The 13,753-nt window shown below is 41.4% G+C and overlaps 1 protein-coding gene across 4 annotated transcripts in view; it reads left to right on the top strand.

Annotated features, from left to right (window-relative positions):
- Nucleotides 1-11,794, top strand: part of LOC123767903 (mitochondrial DNA helicase) — a 33,647-nt gene extending 21,853 nt beyond the window's left edge. For 3 of the 4 annotated variants that reach the window (XM_045757995.2, XM_045757996.2, XM_045757994.2), the window contains exons 9-12: nucleotides 133-321; nucleotides 1,597-1,782; nucleotides 4,149-4,280; nucleotides 11,499-11,794. In XM_045757995.2, coding sequence (XP_045613951.1) covers nucleotides 133-321; nucleotides 1,597-1,782; nucleotides 4,149-4,280; nucleotides 11,499-11,681 — 690 coding nt within the window. In that variant the 3' untranslated portion in view covers nucleotides 11,682-11,794. Of the gene's footprint in view, nucleotides 1-132; nucleotides 322-1,596; nucleotides 1,783-4,148; nucleotides 4,281-11,285; nucleotides 11,362-11,498 lie in introns of all 4 variants that reach the window. The other variant, XM_069306653.1, reaches the window with a different exon arrangement.
- Nucleotides 11,795-13,753: the final 1,959 nt, after the last annotated feature.

Here is a 13,753-nt window from a genome sequence, read left to right as displayed (position 1 = left end):
CCATTGCAAATCCTCTGTAGTTTTGGTATAAAATAAACTTTCTTTATCTACACATGTTATTTATAAATTTTGCCTATGTTATACAATACTGTAGAAGTTAAACTTAGCTCTTAAACATATTTTACTTGACAGGTGAAAACATTATGGGGAAGCTTTGAAGTGAGCATTGTACGACTGTGTGAAGTAATGCTTCAGCAATTTAGTGGAGCTCCTCTTCCACAAGACCTTGCTACTTTCAACAGGTTGGCTTCACAGTTCTCGATGTTGCCTCTCCACTTCCTCACTTACCATGGACAACACAGTACGACTTCTGTCATAAAGGTAAGACTGTTCTCGTGTACTGCAATGTCAGTTGATATTTATATTCTGTGGTATTTGAATAAAAAGGGGAAGGAAACTAAATTGTCATAGTAAGAAATGTACAAAAGTCAGTACATTTTAAGATTAACGAGTGTGCTAAGAGCGGTGCTGTGCCTGGTGGTGGTGGTGGTCTGCTGTGTGGCGGAGTGCGAGCCAGGAATAATTTTCTAAGTACTAGGGCTGCATGCGCCTAGGGCCATCTTCTCTAGATGCCCTGTAAATACTGCCCTTACGGCTTGGGGTTTTCTTCCACCAGTCGTTCAGGAACTACGTCCATAAGGGTCTCTTGCTGCTCGGTAATTGCCCACCCTTGGGGTCAGCTGGGGTTTTCTTGGCAGCTGTTTGACCTTGGGTAGGAGGTAGTATCATGACTAGTAGGGGTGCAAGGTACTGTGCAGCTTGTCTTATACAGCGGCACCTCGATTAACAAGTTTAATCTGTTCCAGCACCGAGCTCGTCATGTGGAAAACTCGTCTTGTGAAACAACAACAAAACTGTCGTCGGAGGTGTCCGAGAACCAGCGGGAACGCTCGTTAATCGAGTGAAAGCTCGTCAGTCGAGACATATTTTCTGTGAGTGGCTTGCTCGTAACTGGAGCCGTTTTGTCACTCGAGGTTCCACTGTAATATCATAGTGGCTGCCTCTGTTCCCCTGGAGATGTACTTTGGTGGGGCTTTTCTTTTCTTTTTGTCTGGTGGGGGGTGTACCCCTTGGTAATTATGCATTTTCTGTTATTCTGGTGGTCCTCCGCTAGGCCCCCAATGATTGCACACGTCACAGGGGTTCAGCTTTATTTGTTTTATTTGGATACCAGTTAGCAGTTCCTTGCCTGGGCATCCCTTAGCAGTCAGCCTAAGGGCCCTGGAAAACTCCATTAAAAATCACCCTCACAAGTTTCCAGTGGTGAGGGTGATTTTAAAGAATCTCCTGTTCCCTGTGACTTGGAAGGGGAAGGGGGGCAGGTACTGGCTCTGATCTCTGGTAAGCTATTACAGACTCCAAGAGCTAATGTGACTTGTGTACGGATCCACCTCAGTATGTCTAGCTTCAGGGAGCCACCAAGCCCAGTCAGAAAGAGGTGTATTGCATTCAATATGGTTTTTGAAGGTTTCGTTCTCATCATAAGAGAGGTGGGTGCCAGGCTGGGACTTTGGGTGCTCTGGGCCTTCAAAAATTCTTGTATGCACTGTGGGCCTTAAAAAAAATAAAGTTTAATGTTTGACTTTCAACTTTCAGGCCATGACTGAGGCTGTTAAAGTATGGGGAATCCAGCATGTGATCATTGACAACCTTCAGTTCATGTTAGGCACATCTGACCAACCAATTGATAGGTGGTGGGAGCAGGATAAAACGGTTGCAGCCTTTCGACGTTTTGCAACAGTGAATAATTGTCATGTTTCCTTAGTTGTACATCCCAAGAAGGTTAGTACAATAGTAGTTTAATGACCATATATAATTATTGTAAAATCAGGAAAAGCTTCACATACCCTGAAGTTGTTAGAAAAGATATTTTTAAAATAAATAAGTTACTATAAGTTATAAGCGCCTTAGATGTAAATGTAATTTTTGTATACAGTAGTATCCAAATTTTACATGTTTGTTGCTTTCCTGAAAACACATCGGAAGGAACTTTTTTTTAAGAAAAATAAGTTATAGCGATAACTTGTCTTGAGGTAATACAGTCCACACTGAATTAGGCTGCTTTAAAATAATCTTTCACATAAAATAAATATAAGAACAATACAAAAGCAAAAACAAAAGTAAATCATATCAGAATGTTAATGAAATAAACACACGTTCCCTACATCTTCCTCCTCGTGTGTAGCACATGCAAGGAGGAAGGTAATTTTTCTTTTGATGGATGTCCTCTGGGCTGTTCAACTTTCTCAGCATCCCTGATATCTTCTTGTTTATATACCAGTGTGGTAAAAACAACTGTACAGTATTTAAGGGCACCACATTTTCAGTCTTCCAGGTCTCTGAGAATTTTCTGTTCATTAATGACACATTATAGACTGTAGCCAGAAGAGTACTTGGTATTTGTTGCTTTTTCAATATCCAGTTTGATCCTACTACTTTACTTACATCAAATTCTTTAACATTTTGTTACTACTTTAAACCGTATTAACAAATATGGTTTCCATCCTTTCATCATCACTTGTACGAGACCTCCACTCTGACTTGATCTTGAAGACCTGGGGCCTGATTCACAAAGCAGTTACGCAAGTCCCTACGAATCTGTACATCTTTTATCAATCTTTGGCGACTTTCTTTACAATTATTAAACAGGTAATGAGCTCCGAAGCACCAGGAGGCTGTTTATAACAATAACAACAGTTGATTGGGAAGTTTTCATGCTTGTAAACTGTTTAATAAATGTAACCAAAGCCATCAAAGATTGAGGAAAGATGAACACGTTCGTAAGTACTTGCATAACTGCTTCGTGAATCTGGCCCCTGGAATCTTCTGTAAAAGTTTTTTTTTTGTTTTGTTTTGGCAGCCTTCTTGTTGCTCTATGTGAGAGAGTTACCTTTTTCTAATTAATAACAAGGTCCATTTTGAAACTGCCCATTCACTTCCCTCCTAGCCCTAATGTACTTATTTATGGCCCTCTGTAGTGTCTCCCTGTTTCCCCTCAGTATTGTGTACATCGATGGGGTTCTGGGAGTTCTACTCCCCAAGCGCAGCCTAGAACCAACCTGTGCTGTCTGCTCTTTCTCCAAGTCTTCATGTTTCTCCTCTTGTCCTCCCTGCATTATGTTGAATCCTACAGTAATTTTGTACTGTACTTCATTGCATTCGTCACCTATTCCTCTAGCTTGCTCATTCTCCCACTGAGCCTTATGGATGAAGCTTCTTTCCCTCGTGTAGTCCTGTCTCCCTGTGGACCTGTTATGATACATGAATCCTTCTCTCCTTCAGCTTGACTACTAATCCAACAGGATTGTTGACAACTCTTGTCACTTGCACCAAGTGGCTCCTCATATTTTAATATCCACCAAACTGGATGAACACCAGATATCAGGTTTATTGAACATTTGAGTTCATGGTCTACCAGTGGGAATTTAATGAGATTTAATTTCTGAAGACAAAAGTTCAAAGTTAGCTGAATTTATTGCCAAACAATGTTTTGTGTACAGAATATTAACTTCATGCCAAGGAAACAGATTTGAGTTTGGTGCAATGTTTTTAGCAACAACATGACATATATTTAAGGAGAGCAGTGAGTTGGACACCCAAGTCCTGAAAGAGAATTTGCAACTGACCTACGTAAATGCAGCCCTTCCTCCTAAGGTTCCCAATATCAAAGAATTGTCGTGCTAAAGTCTCTTATCCTATCGTAACAGAGAACCCAAAACAGAAAATGGAACAGTATATCAATTTTGCGAGCCGCTACCATTTTCTAGTACGACAATTTTTGGCCTATGGTAGAGTATAGTCAAAATGCGACAGACAGGGTGATAGAAGATTATTAAATCTTTGTTTCAGATGCTTGACACCAATTTCTGTTATGCTGGGTTTGATGCATTTGTGTCAGTACTGTATTAAAAGATGCATAAATAGGTCTGGAGACTGTATGGAAACGTAGTGTGATATCATCATTACTTAAGACATGTAGCTTCACTGTACAGTACTGTATAAGAAAAAATGCATTTGTAAAAGTTTGTGCTTATTACCTCACATAATGAGATTTTATCTATATGGAAAGTAAATTTTGTTTAATAGCTTATCTATTAGTCTATTGTACTTTAACTAAATATATGATTGTCATGTCTAATCTTGACCAGGTTCCAGCAGGTCAACCGCTAAGCATTGAAAGTGTGTTTGGTGGTGCAAAGGTTACACAAGAAGCTGACAATGTTCTCATCTTACAAGTAAAGGACGGCTTTACAATCAACCAGTCCAAAAAAATATTACAGGTACATGTTACTTCTCTTTTAAGTTACGTTTTGCATTTCATGAGTATTAGCTAGATTCAGATGAAAACTAAATGAATCGAGCACGTATTGTTGACAGTTGCACATACACGAGTATATTAAAGGAAAGACCTAGGGAGAGAGAGTTATATTTTATTCATTAATACTTGATGAATTTGATACCTTTATCATCACTCACCTTGTGTCTTTTTGCTTAGAATTTTGTGCTGTTCCGTGCCACAGACTGCTAAGTAATCTTCCAGACTTGGCATCTTTTAAAAATTATTCATTACAGTTTCACACTTAAGAGGTTTGAAATTGTGTGTATTTATACCTCAATAAACTTATTTCAAAGGGATGAGGTAGCTCAAGCTCTTCTTACCCAGTTCAGTATGAGGTAGGGTGGCATCAGCCTTAGCTGAAAAAGGTGACCAGTGCTGTATAGTGAATATAGGTTATATACTGTAGTATGAAAATATCGCTCAAGCATTCATTATGTCAGTTATAGCATAAACAAGCACCATCACACAGTCAGTCATCCACACTAGCACCCAACTGCTTCATAAAACCAGGTGTACAGTTCTCCATGAATTGCCACAGAAACGTACAAATACATTTACTCCTTCATTGCAAACTATTCCTTCAGTCGTCTGATGTACTATAGATCACAATATTTATGGTCATACTAGTGACATTCCTTTACAAACAAGTGATATAATTATGTGGCTGGATATCAGCATCTGGGACCCAGAAACTAGCCATTTATTAATCAAATTAAATATCTTAATAAATATTGCAGCTACAGTCATGGTTGTGTGATTTTATAGATTAGTCTGTTGCTATACATACCATCAGTGTTTCTGAGAAGGTTTTATTTGTATATTTAAATGATTTAAACAAGTAGATAACAACAAGAGCTTACTATGCACAAAAAAACAGTTGCCAAGTATGCTTTGTTGAGTGGTTAGCCTACCCCCCCCCCTCCCATAGAGACCCAACTCCCAGTAAACAGCATGGAGGTAAATAACCAAAATTGTAGTCACTGCAACGAACACCTGTATGTAAAAAGGGGTTTCATGTTTCTTGTGCAGGTATGACTACAAATAAAGGTCTGAGAGAAGGCCATTTTCTCTGGGCATGTGAGAATGATTTGCCAGCTGGAACTTGTTTATAAAACTCCTCGATAACATGCCTCATGATGAAAGAATGATTTTCATGCAAAGCCTACCAGCTATCCAGGCAGTGGGGAAAAAATAATAATATGGACATAGCTGTTGACAAGGATGAAACTACACAAGAAATACAAGTTCAGGAAATCTCTGAATCAGTTCAGCCGGCTAAAGATGATGGCAAATAGAAAAATATAACAAACTGCCCGATCGGTACAAACATTGATAGACGGAGACAGACATAAAAGACTGACATATGTAAATTTTATGCAAAGGGCATTTGCAGACATAGATATTCTGGAAAGAGAGGTGGGGGGGTTAGACTGCAGTTGCTCTCACCCCAAAAAAATGCATCAATTATTTAAGGTAAAAATATGTTGTTTTGGAAGAACATGCAGAGATTTTCCCCAAGTCATGTGCAGTCTTTCTACATAAAGAAAGAAAATGCTACTTACTTCTCTTGTTCAGGTTTTGATGTGAAAGGCAAGAGGTTGCTAGACAAAATGGCAAACAGGAAAGTAACTTTTGAGAAGTAGTAAATAGGTTTTTGAGCCAGAAGAAAGCCATTTCAAAAGGTGGAGCAGAGGTAATGCATGGTACTTGAACCAGCAAAAAGTGAATTAGACACATGGCAGAGTCATAGCTACCAGTAACAATTAAACAATTAATTGTTACCAACAATTAATTACAATTAAAAGTACAGCAGGCAACCAATACAGAGCAGAACAAAACCAATATGCCCTCACTTAATGGACCTCCCAGAAAACCTGGTTGGTTGGTTAATGGGGTTCAAAAGCTCTACTCCCCAAGCCTGGCCCAAGGCCAGGCTTGACTTGAGAGTTTGGTCCACTAGGCTGTTGCTTGCAGCAGCACGCAGGCCCACATATTCACCACAGCCCGGTTGGTCCAGCACTCCTCGGAGAAAATTATCTAATTTTCTCTTGAAGATGTCTATGGTTGTTCCTGCAGAATGGCAAACTCTGCCGGACCTCAGACTATTTTCACCTCAGTCAAAGTACATCAGATATTGTAACCTCATTTATCTGCCAACATACAGGGACTAAAAATGAAAGCAAAAAACTAAATACTGGTCATAAATGGCCTCCTCAGAGACAAAAGTATTTGGAGCTTTCACAGAAACCCATGCAGGGGAATTCATGGACATTGAGATTTGGATGTAACGGGGGGTGGGGGAAATAGCTCTAGGGAACAAAGTTAAACACAATTTAAATAATAAATTCATAATTATATTTCACATGAAGTATCATAATGTAGCAATTCAATTAAAATGTTAAAGAGAGTCATTATCCAAGAATTCGAGAACCCTACAACTTGACTGCCCCTGATCATCACACAACATATGTAAACACGACCAAGTCACCTTAATGTTCACTCACCGAGGACTGAGTCTAAGTTGAATAGAGAGGGGGGGGGGGTCTGTAGTTGACAGAGACTCCCGCCCTTGCCGGCCGACAGCCTCCCTGATAGGGACGTCTCTGCTCTCGTCTGCTGTTCTGTCTGTTAATGCTTCCTGGTGGATAGCTCTCCGAGTTTATATTGGGGAACCTAGTAGCTAACTCCGCCCACAAGTAGATAGCCTCCGGCACTACCAAGCCACTCCTTAAACGTCGGCTTGTTTGAAGGCTACCAGACTACAATTAAGAGCTTAGCGGAAGCAAGGTGAAATTCTCATGATCTGACCTCAGGTCACTTGAGGTCATTAACGCTTTGAGGTGTGAGATCTCAGGCAGACAACTGGCGCCTCTCAGATCCTTGTCTGTGACTCATGTACTCTATATATATTTTAAATAAACTAACTCAAACACTTTTACAGTGTTACATCTCCCCTTCTCCCCGAAATAAAGTTTTTGCAACACTGCTAAAGCAAGCTAGCTGTGTGCAACAACTTTATTAACGAAAAAAAAAATACATCCTAGCTAAACAAATATACATCATCCTACTCTAAAAAAATGAAATATGTAGACAGACGTCCATTGTCTCTGGCTGGGCGACGTCACTGCTTGGTCTTGTAGATAATCCTGTACCACATTTCTTCAACACAACTGCCTCCGTCGCTTCTCCGTCGTTAACGCACAACAACACTTGGTCAACCCGAAAGCCGTTACTACTTGAACTGCGCACAGGACCGTGGAATTCGGTTGTCCCAGCTGATCTGTAATTGGCCCTACGTCAGTCACCATGAGAGACGTATATTGGGGTTCTTCACAGCTATAGGGACTACAAGTTTCGAGACCTTCATATAGTTGCCAACAGTAGAAATCCCATCCTACTCTTCTTCCTCCCTGTTGCTCCAGCACGCCTCCTTCAGAGAGCTACTTCTGACAGCCACATCAAGTCCGCATGACACAGGAAGAATCACTCAACAGAGCAACATGCTTGTAGGAGGGGCGGCCAGTCAAGGCAAACGATCCTGTCTTGCAATTACGCTCCATGCAATGATGCTGACACCAGCAAGGGACACTAGGTATCGTGTCTCACTCAGCTTGTCTTATCTTCTTTCTTCTCTCTTCCTTCTTCTCTCTTCCTTCTTCTCTCTTCCTTCTTCTCTCTTCTTTCTTCTCTCTTCCTCCTCCCATGGGTCTTTGACAAGCGACCTGGGGTCCATTGGGGTCCGTCCTGGGTAGACCGATGTTGGTGGGACAGACTGGAGTCGTTGTTCCCCTTCCATCTTTACTGGGTCGTCTGGGTTCGTCTGCAGAACGACCTGGGGTCCACTGGGGGTCCGTCCGTCTTGGGGTCCCCTGGGGTCCGTCCGTCTCGGGGTCCACTGGGTAGACCAATGTTGACCGACCGAGAGGGCTGTATCTCGGGGTCCCCTGGGGTGATGGTGGTGGTGGTGGCCCTGACATCCAGGTAGGGGGCTGGTCGTCGTGGTGGTGAGGAACTTCCCTGAGTGTGGTACACAGCAGCCGTCTCTCTCTTCTGCATATGCGTCGCGCCTCTCCTCTCTTCGGGCTCCCACCTGTGGATGAACATAAAGGCGACAATACCCGTGTTCCATGCTGTTGTGTGACCCTGTAGTTTGTATAGGGTTACACAGTCATAACATAACGCTCTCCTCCTGGCAACAACTACACTTCAATTTTTAATAATTCAATTAACTCTGAATGATATTGACTTGGTGGAACATAAAACAGTAACCGAGTAAAGTTAGAGAAGAGAGAATAAGATCGTCACTACTTTTAACTTGTCACAAAAAAAAAAAATCAACACTAATAGACAAAACACTAGCCTAAACTTAACTGTACCATTCCTAATCTTAAGTACATAATTAACCGTTACTCCCACCCTTAACCTACAGCCACCTATGTGACCCAGAGTGTTTTCCTAGCTTCTCCGCCGGTCAACAACTCCAAACTGTTGCCACCCCTGTGACCAGACTATCTAACGTCGAGCGTCCCCAACGTGAAGTCTACTGACATACTAAGGCTCCCCCTAGCATGCTGTACAATACCAGTACACCTCGGGTTATTGCGTTCAAATGGAGTAAAACAGTCGATCGCAATAATCTGAGCAGAACCACCACTAAATTCTCCTTAAGAACTACACCTGCCACTCCCCACTGACCTGGAGACCAGCGGTGGCTGGGTGTCCCCGTGGGACATGCGAGGTCACCTGTCACACTCAGGTGAGCTCCACTACCAACACCGCTAAGTTCCCAAATCACCAAATCTTATCACTAACATTAATCACTACACACGCAAGTTCTGGTGAACATTCCCTGAACTACACAAAACTCACAAACTCACTAAACACAACACCAGAGAATCACTATCTCCTAACCTGAAAACTCGCTAAATCGCGAAAGTAAAACACCTGTCAAGATCTCCCTGATAGCGCCTGAGCGGCAAAAAGACACGTGGGACTGAACAATGTTAAAAGAACACCAACTACCTACAACATTGTTCAACACCGCTGCCAACATTGTAACGGGGGGTGGGGGAAATAGCTCTAGGGAACAAAGTTAAACACAATTTAAATAATAAATTCATAATTATATTTCACATGAAGTATCATAATGTAGCAATTCAATTAAAATGTTAAAGAGAGTCATTATCCAAGAATTCGAGAACCCTACAACTTGACTGCCCCTGATCATCACACAACATATGTAAACACGACCAAGTCACCTTAATGTTCACTCACCGAGGACTGAGTCTAAGTTGAATAGAGAGGGGGGGGGGGTCTGTAGTTGACAGAGACTCCCGCCCTTGCCGGCCGACAGCCTCCCTGATAGGGACGTCTCTGCTCTCGTCTGCTGTTCTGTCTGTTAATGCTTCCTGGTGGATAGCTCTCCGAGTTTATATTGGGGAACCTAGTAGCTAACTCCGCCCACAAGTAGATAGCCTCCGGCACTACCAAGCCACTCCTTAAACGTCGGCTTGTTTGAAGGCTACCAGACTACAATTAAGAGCTTAGCGGAAGCAAGGTGAAATTCTCATGATCTGACCTCAGGTCACTTGAGGTCATTAACGCTTTGAGGTGTGAGATCTCAGGCAGACAACTGGCGCCTCTCAGATCCTTGTCTGTGACTCATGTACTCTATATATATTTTAAATAAACTAACTCAAACACTTTTACAGTGTTACATGGATACCAGAATATAATCTACTGTATATGGTTGTGATAAGGTAAATAGGTCACATGGATTAGGTTTGTTAAGAGAAGGGACCATGTATGCTCAGAGCACCTTAACTCTACAAGTAAGGTCATAGAAACACGAAGTTAAAGAGAGAGAAAAGTTACCGTAGTTATTATTCTGATATACAGTACAAACTGCCAGATGCAACTGTTGAGAAATTCACAGAACAGATTAATAAAACAGACAATACCCTAGATAATCTGGCAAACCCAGTACCAGATATCTCCTTACTGTCGTAATTGTTTCACTGCAGCAGCAGCAGCAACAATGTAAAATTATCGCTCGACTAACAGATACCATAGCCAGCTAGGACCAAAAATATTCAAGATCTAATCTTCACAAGCAAAAAAGAAATAATCGAGGGCATTATAATCTTAGATACCACATACTGTACTTAGATACCCCCCCCCCCCCAAGTGCACATGGCACTACAGAAGGAAAATGATAAGACATGACTATCCACACAAAGAAAAAATAATTTAAATGGCAATTGAAGAAATAGCACAGACTGAAGCAGTCATATTAGATTGAAGAAATGCAATTTAACACTTTCTTTGCACTCCCACTACATAGCCCTCTTCACAAATTAGTGCAAGTCTGCTGACAGTACTGGCTACTCTGTTGTCTTCCCTGATCAGACCTATATGCGCTGCCTGCCTCTGGAGACTGCACAAAGTTCTGTCACGAAGATGCTAATCGTGTATGCACTTCATCAACTGCTTTCCCAATATAACGTTCCTTTGTTGCGATTCACTCGGTGCCCTTGATCACTATACAGCCTGTGGTAGTTGAAATCCTATGTTAGAATTTTATGTCTAGCAGCTATAATAGATTTGGGGAAATGGCTCTGGCTAGGTTGCCTGTTGGCCATATATACAGTATATATCTAATGGTCACTTAATGGAATGCTGCCTTACTCCTTATTGCCTTACATAGTCATGCACTGCCTTCTTGAACGTACCGATTTTCAGGACGATTATGTGTCTTGCTTTCCTAAAGTCCATTGATAGAATCCTTGGTGAATGCAGTAACTTTAATATTGCTCACTTTGTATGTTTTTCTCATATTGGCACCTTTTCATAATTAATCACTTTGGAGGAAGGGTTGGCATACTAACATACAATATTTATACTTTCGTTAGAAATGTTTTATTAGTTTCATTCTTTTTATGGTTAGGTCATTGTACTATGGACCACATTCTCAGCAAATCTGCATATCCCCCACTTCACTGAACGCTTCTTTGGTGATGCGGGTATGTAATGCTGATTTGTGGTATCCATTGCAACTGGAGTCACAAAACAGAGGTTTCATTGTACATCTTTGAATATATTAAGTAAATGGTTTTACTTTTAGCTCTAATGCTCACTACAGTATTTTGTCTTTTTACAGGTGGTGAAAAACCGGTATGGTGGTCAGTTGGGGATGGTGCCATTAAAATTCCACAAGGATTCTCTTACGTTGTCTTCATGTTTCCGTAATAAGAATAAAGAGAAGGCATCTACAGAAAATACGAATAAAACACCTACTTTGCGCAAATTTAACGTAAAGGGAATTGCAACATTTCAGAATTAAATACTGGAATAATACTAAATTTGTAATATGGATGTGCAGCGAACAAAAAAAATCAGGGATAGTGCCATTATTTTATAATTTCATATAATTTGGAATTAAACAAGTTTTAGAAATGAAGTTTCCATATCCAATTATTTTTCATGTCTATTATTTGTACACACTACATAGTGGTGTTAATAGCCCATTTAAATTTTAATAAAATTCAAAATTAGTAATTATCAAAAGTGCCAAACAGGGAAGACTAGGTAGCAGTGTGTCATGTGATATCTAGGTGCTAAATCACTCAAAATACCAATAGAGAACAAAAGGACTCGAGACAAGTAATTGTTGAAAGAAGGCAACTAGTTGAATACTTGTGTAGCACCATCAAAGCTGCAGGATATTCAAGAGGCACTAAATATCACTGAGGATGCCAATACGAGAGCAAAAGTGCATAAGGCGAGCAATACCAAGGGTAATGGATTCACCAAGGATGCTATCAAGGGACAGTCAGGAAGCAAGACACGAACATCCTGAAAATCAAGACATTCAAAAAGGAGACGTATGACTGTAAGGGACAATAATAGAGCACAGCCCTGCTCTTCAAGTGACCGAATTAAACGTGTATGGCCAATATGTAACCTTGCCAGAGCGGTTTCACGCTGCTGGTTACGGTGGGAAGAGGCAGGCCAAAGGAACAGGTTACTGTTAAGAGCACACACTGTTACCAGTAACAGAAGACCAATGGCTCATGCTAGCAGGTACTAATTGAAAAAGGAATGACTGGGTAGAAATCTGATTATGGAATGCCTTTACGGGAAATAGGATCAGTGTGATAGCCTTCTCGGCTGTGGTGTCTGCACGCTGATTTAAGGAAATGCCAATATGGTTGGGAACTCGGCAAAACTACTGTCATAAATTTGCTGGAGATAAAAAAAAAGAAACAGACAATGTTGAATTTTTACTACCATAGGATGGATAGGATTAAATGACTCCAGTGTCATGAGGGCACTGCAAGTCAACTAAAACGAAAAAGGAATGCTGACAGTGAGAATGTAATTATATATGTGCTTCATCAACTGCAAAGTTCTGCTGTGAAGATGCTAAGTCTCCAGGGACAGGTGGAACAAATAGGTGTGGTCAGGAAAGACAAGAGTACCCTACACCATCGGCAGATTTAGACCCATCTGTCAGATGTTCAAAAGGTGCTAAATATCACTTATGATGCCAATACGAGAACAGGAGCACATACTGTAAAGCGAGCGATATCAAAGGTAACGGTTTCACTAAGGATTCTATCCAAGGACAAATGACCTTGAGAGACATTAGGAAAGCATGATATATGATTGTCCTGAAAATTAGGACACTCAACAAGGTGCACAACTAAGTGGAACAGTGCAATTTGGGCAATAAGCAGCAGGGTAGTGTTTCATTAAGTGTCCGAGAGTTAGTCGTGTATGGCCAATATGTACTCTAGCTGAAGCCGTTTCTTACCGTCTATTATGGTGGTAGGAGGAAGGCTATGGGTAAAAGGTTACCGGTAACCCCAGACCACCGGTTGGGAATCGGTCGGCCGAGTGGACAGCACGCTGGACTTGTGATCCCGTGGTCCCAGGTTCGATCCCAGGCACCGGCAAGAAACAATGGGCAGAGTTTCTCTCTCACCCTATGCCTCTGTTACCTAGCAGTAAAATAGGTACCTGGGAGTTAGTCAGATGTCTCGGGCTGCTTCCCGGAGGTGGAGGCCTGGTTGAGGACCGGGCCGCGGGGACACTAAAGCCCCGATATCATCTCAAGATAACCACCGGCCCTGCCAGTGATCTCGGATTAAGAAATGAATGACTGGGTAGAAATTGGAATAAGGAATGCTTTTTGGAAATAGGACAAGTGGAGATAGCCTCCTTAGCAGCAGTCTTGCACATTCACTTAAGGAAATACCAATATGGCTACGAAATCAGCAAACCTCGACTGTCAATCTGCTACAGATAAGAAGTGGCCAATGTTGGATTTTGACTACCACAAGATGTATAGGGAATGAGGGCACAAAGTCAAAGGAATGCTAACAGAGGGAAAGCAGTTGATGGTATGCATAC

This window comes from Procambarus clarkii, chromosome 58 (genome assembly GCF_040958095.1).
Source record: "Procambarus clarkii isolate CNS0578487 chromosome 58, FALCON_Pclarkii_2.0, whole genome shotgun sequence".
Classification (NCBI taxonomy): Eukaryota; Metazoa; Arthropoda; class Malacostraca; order Decapoda; family Cambaridae; genus Procambarus; species Procambarus clarkii.
This window is presented reverse-complemented; position numbering and strand designations above follow the sequence as displayed.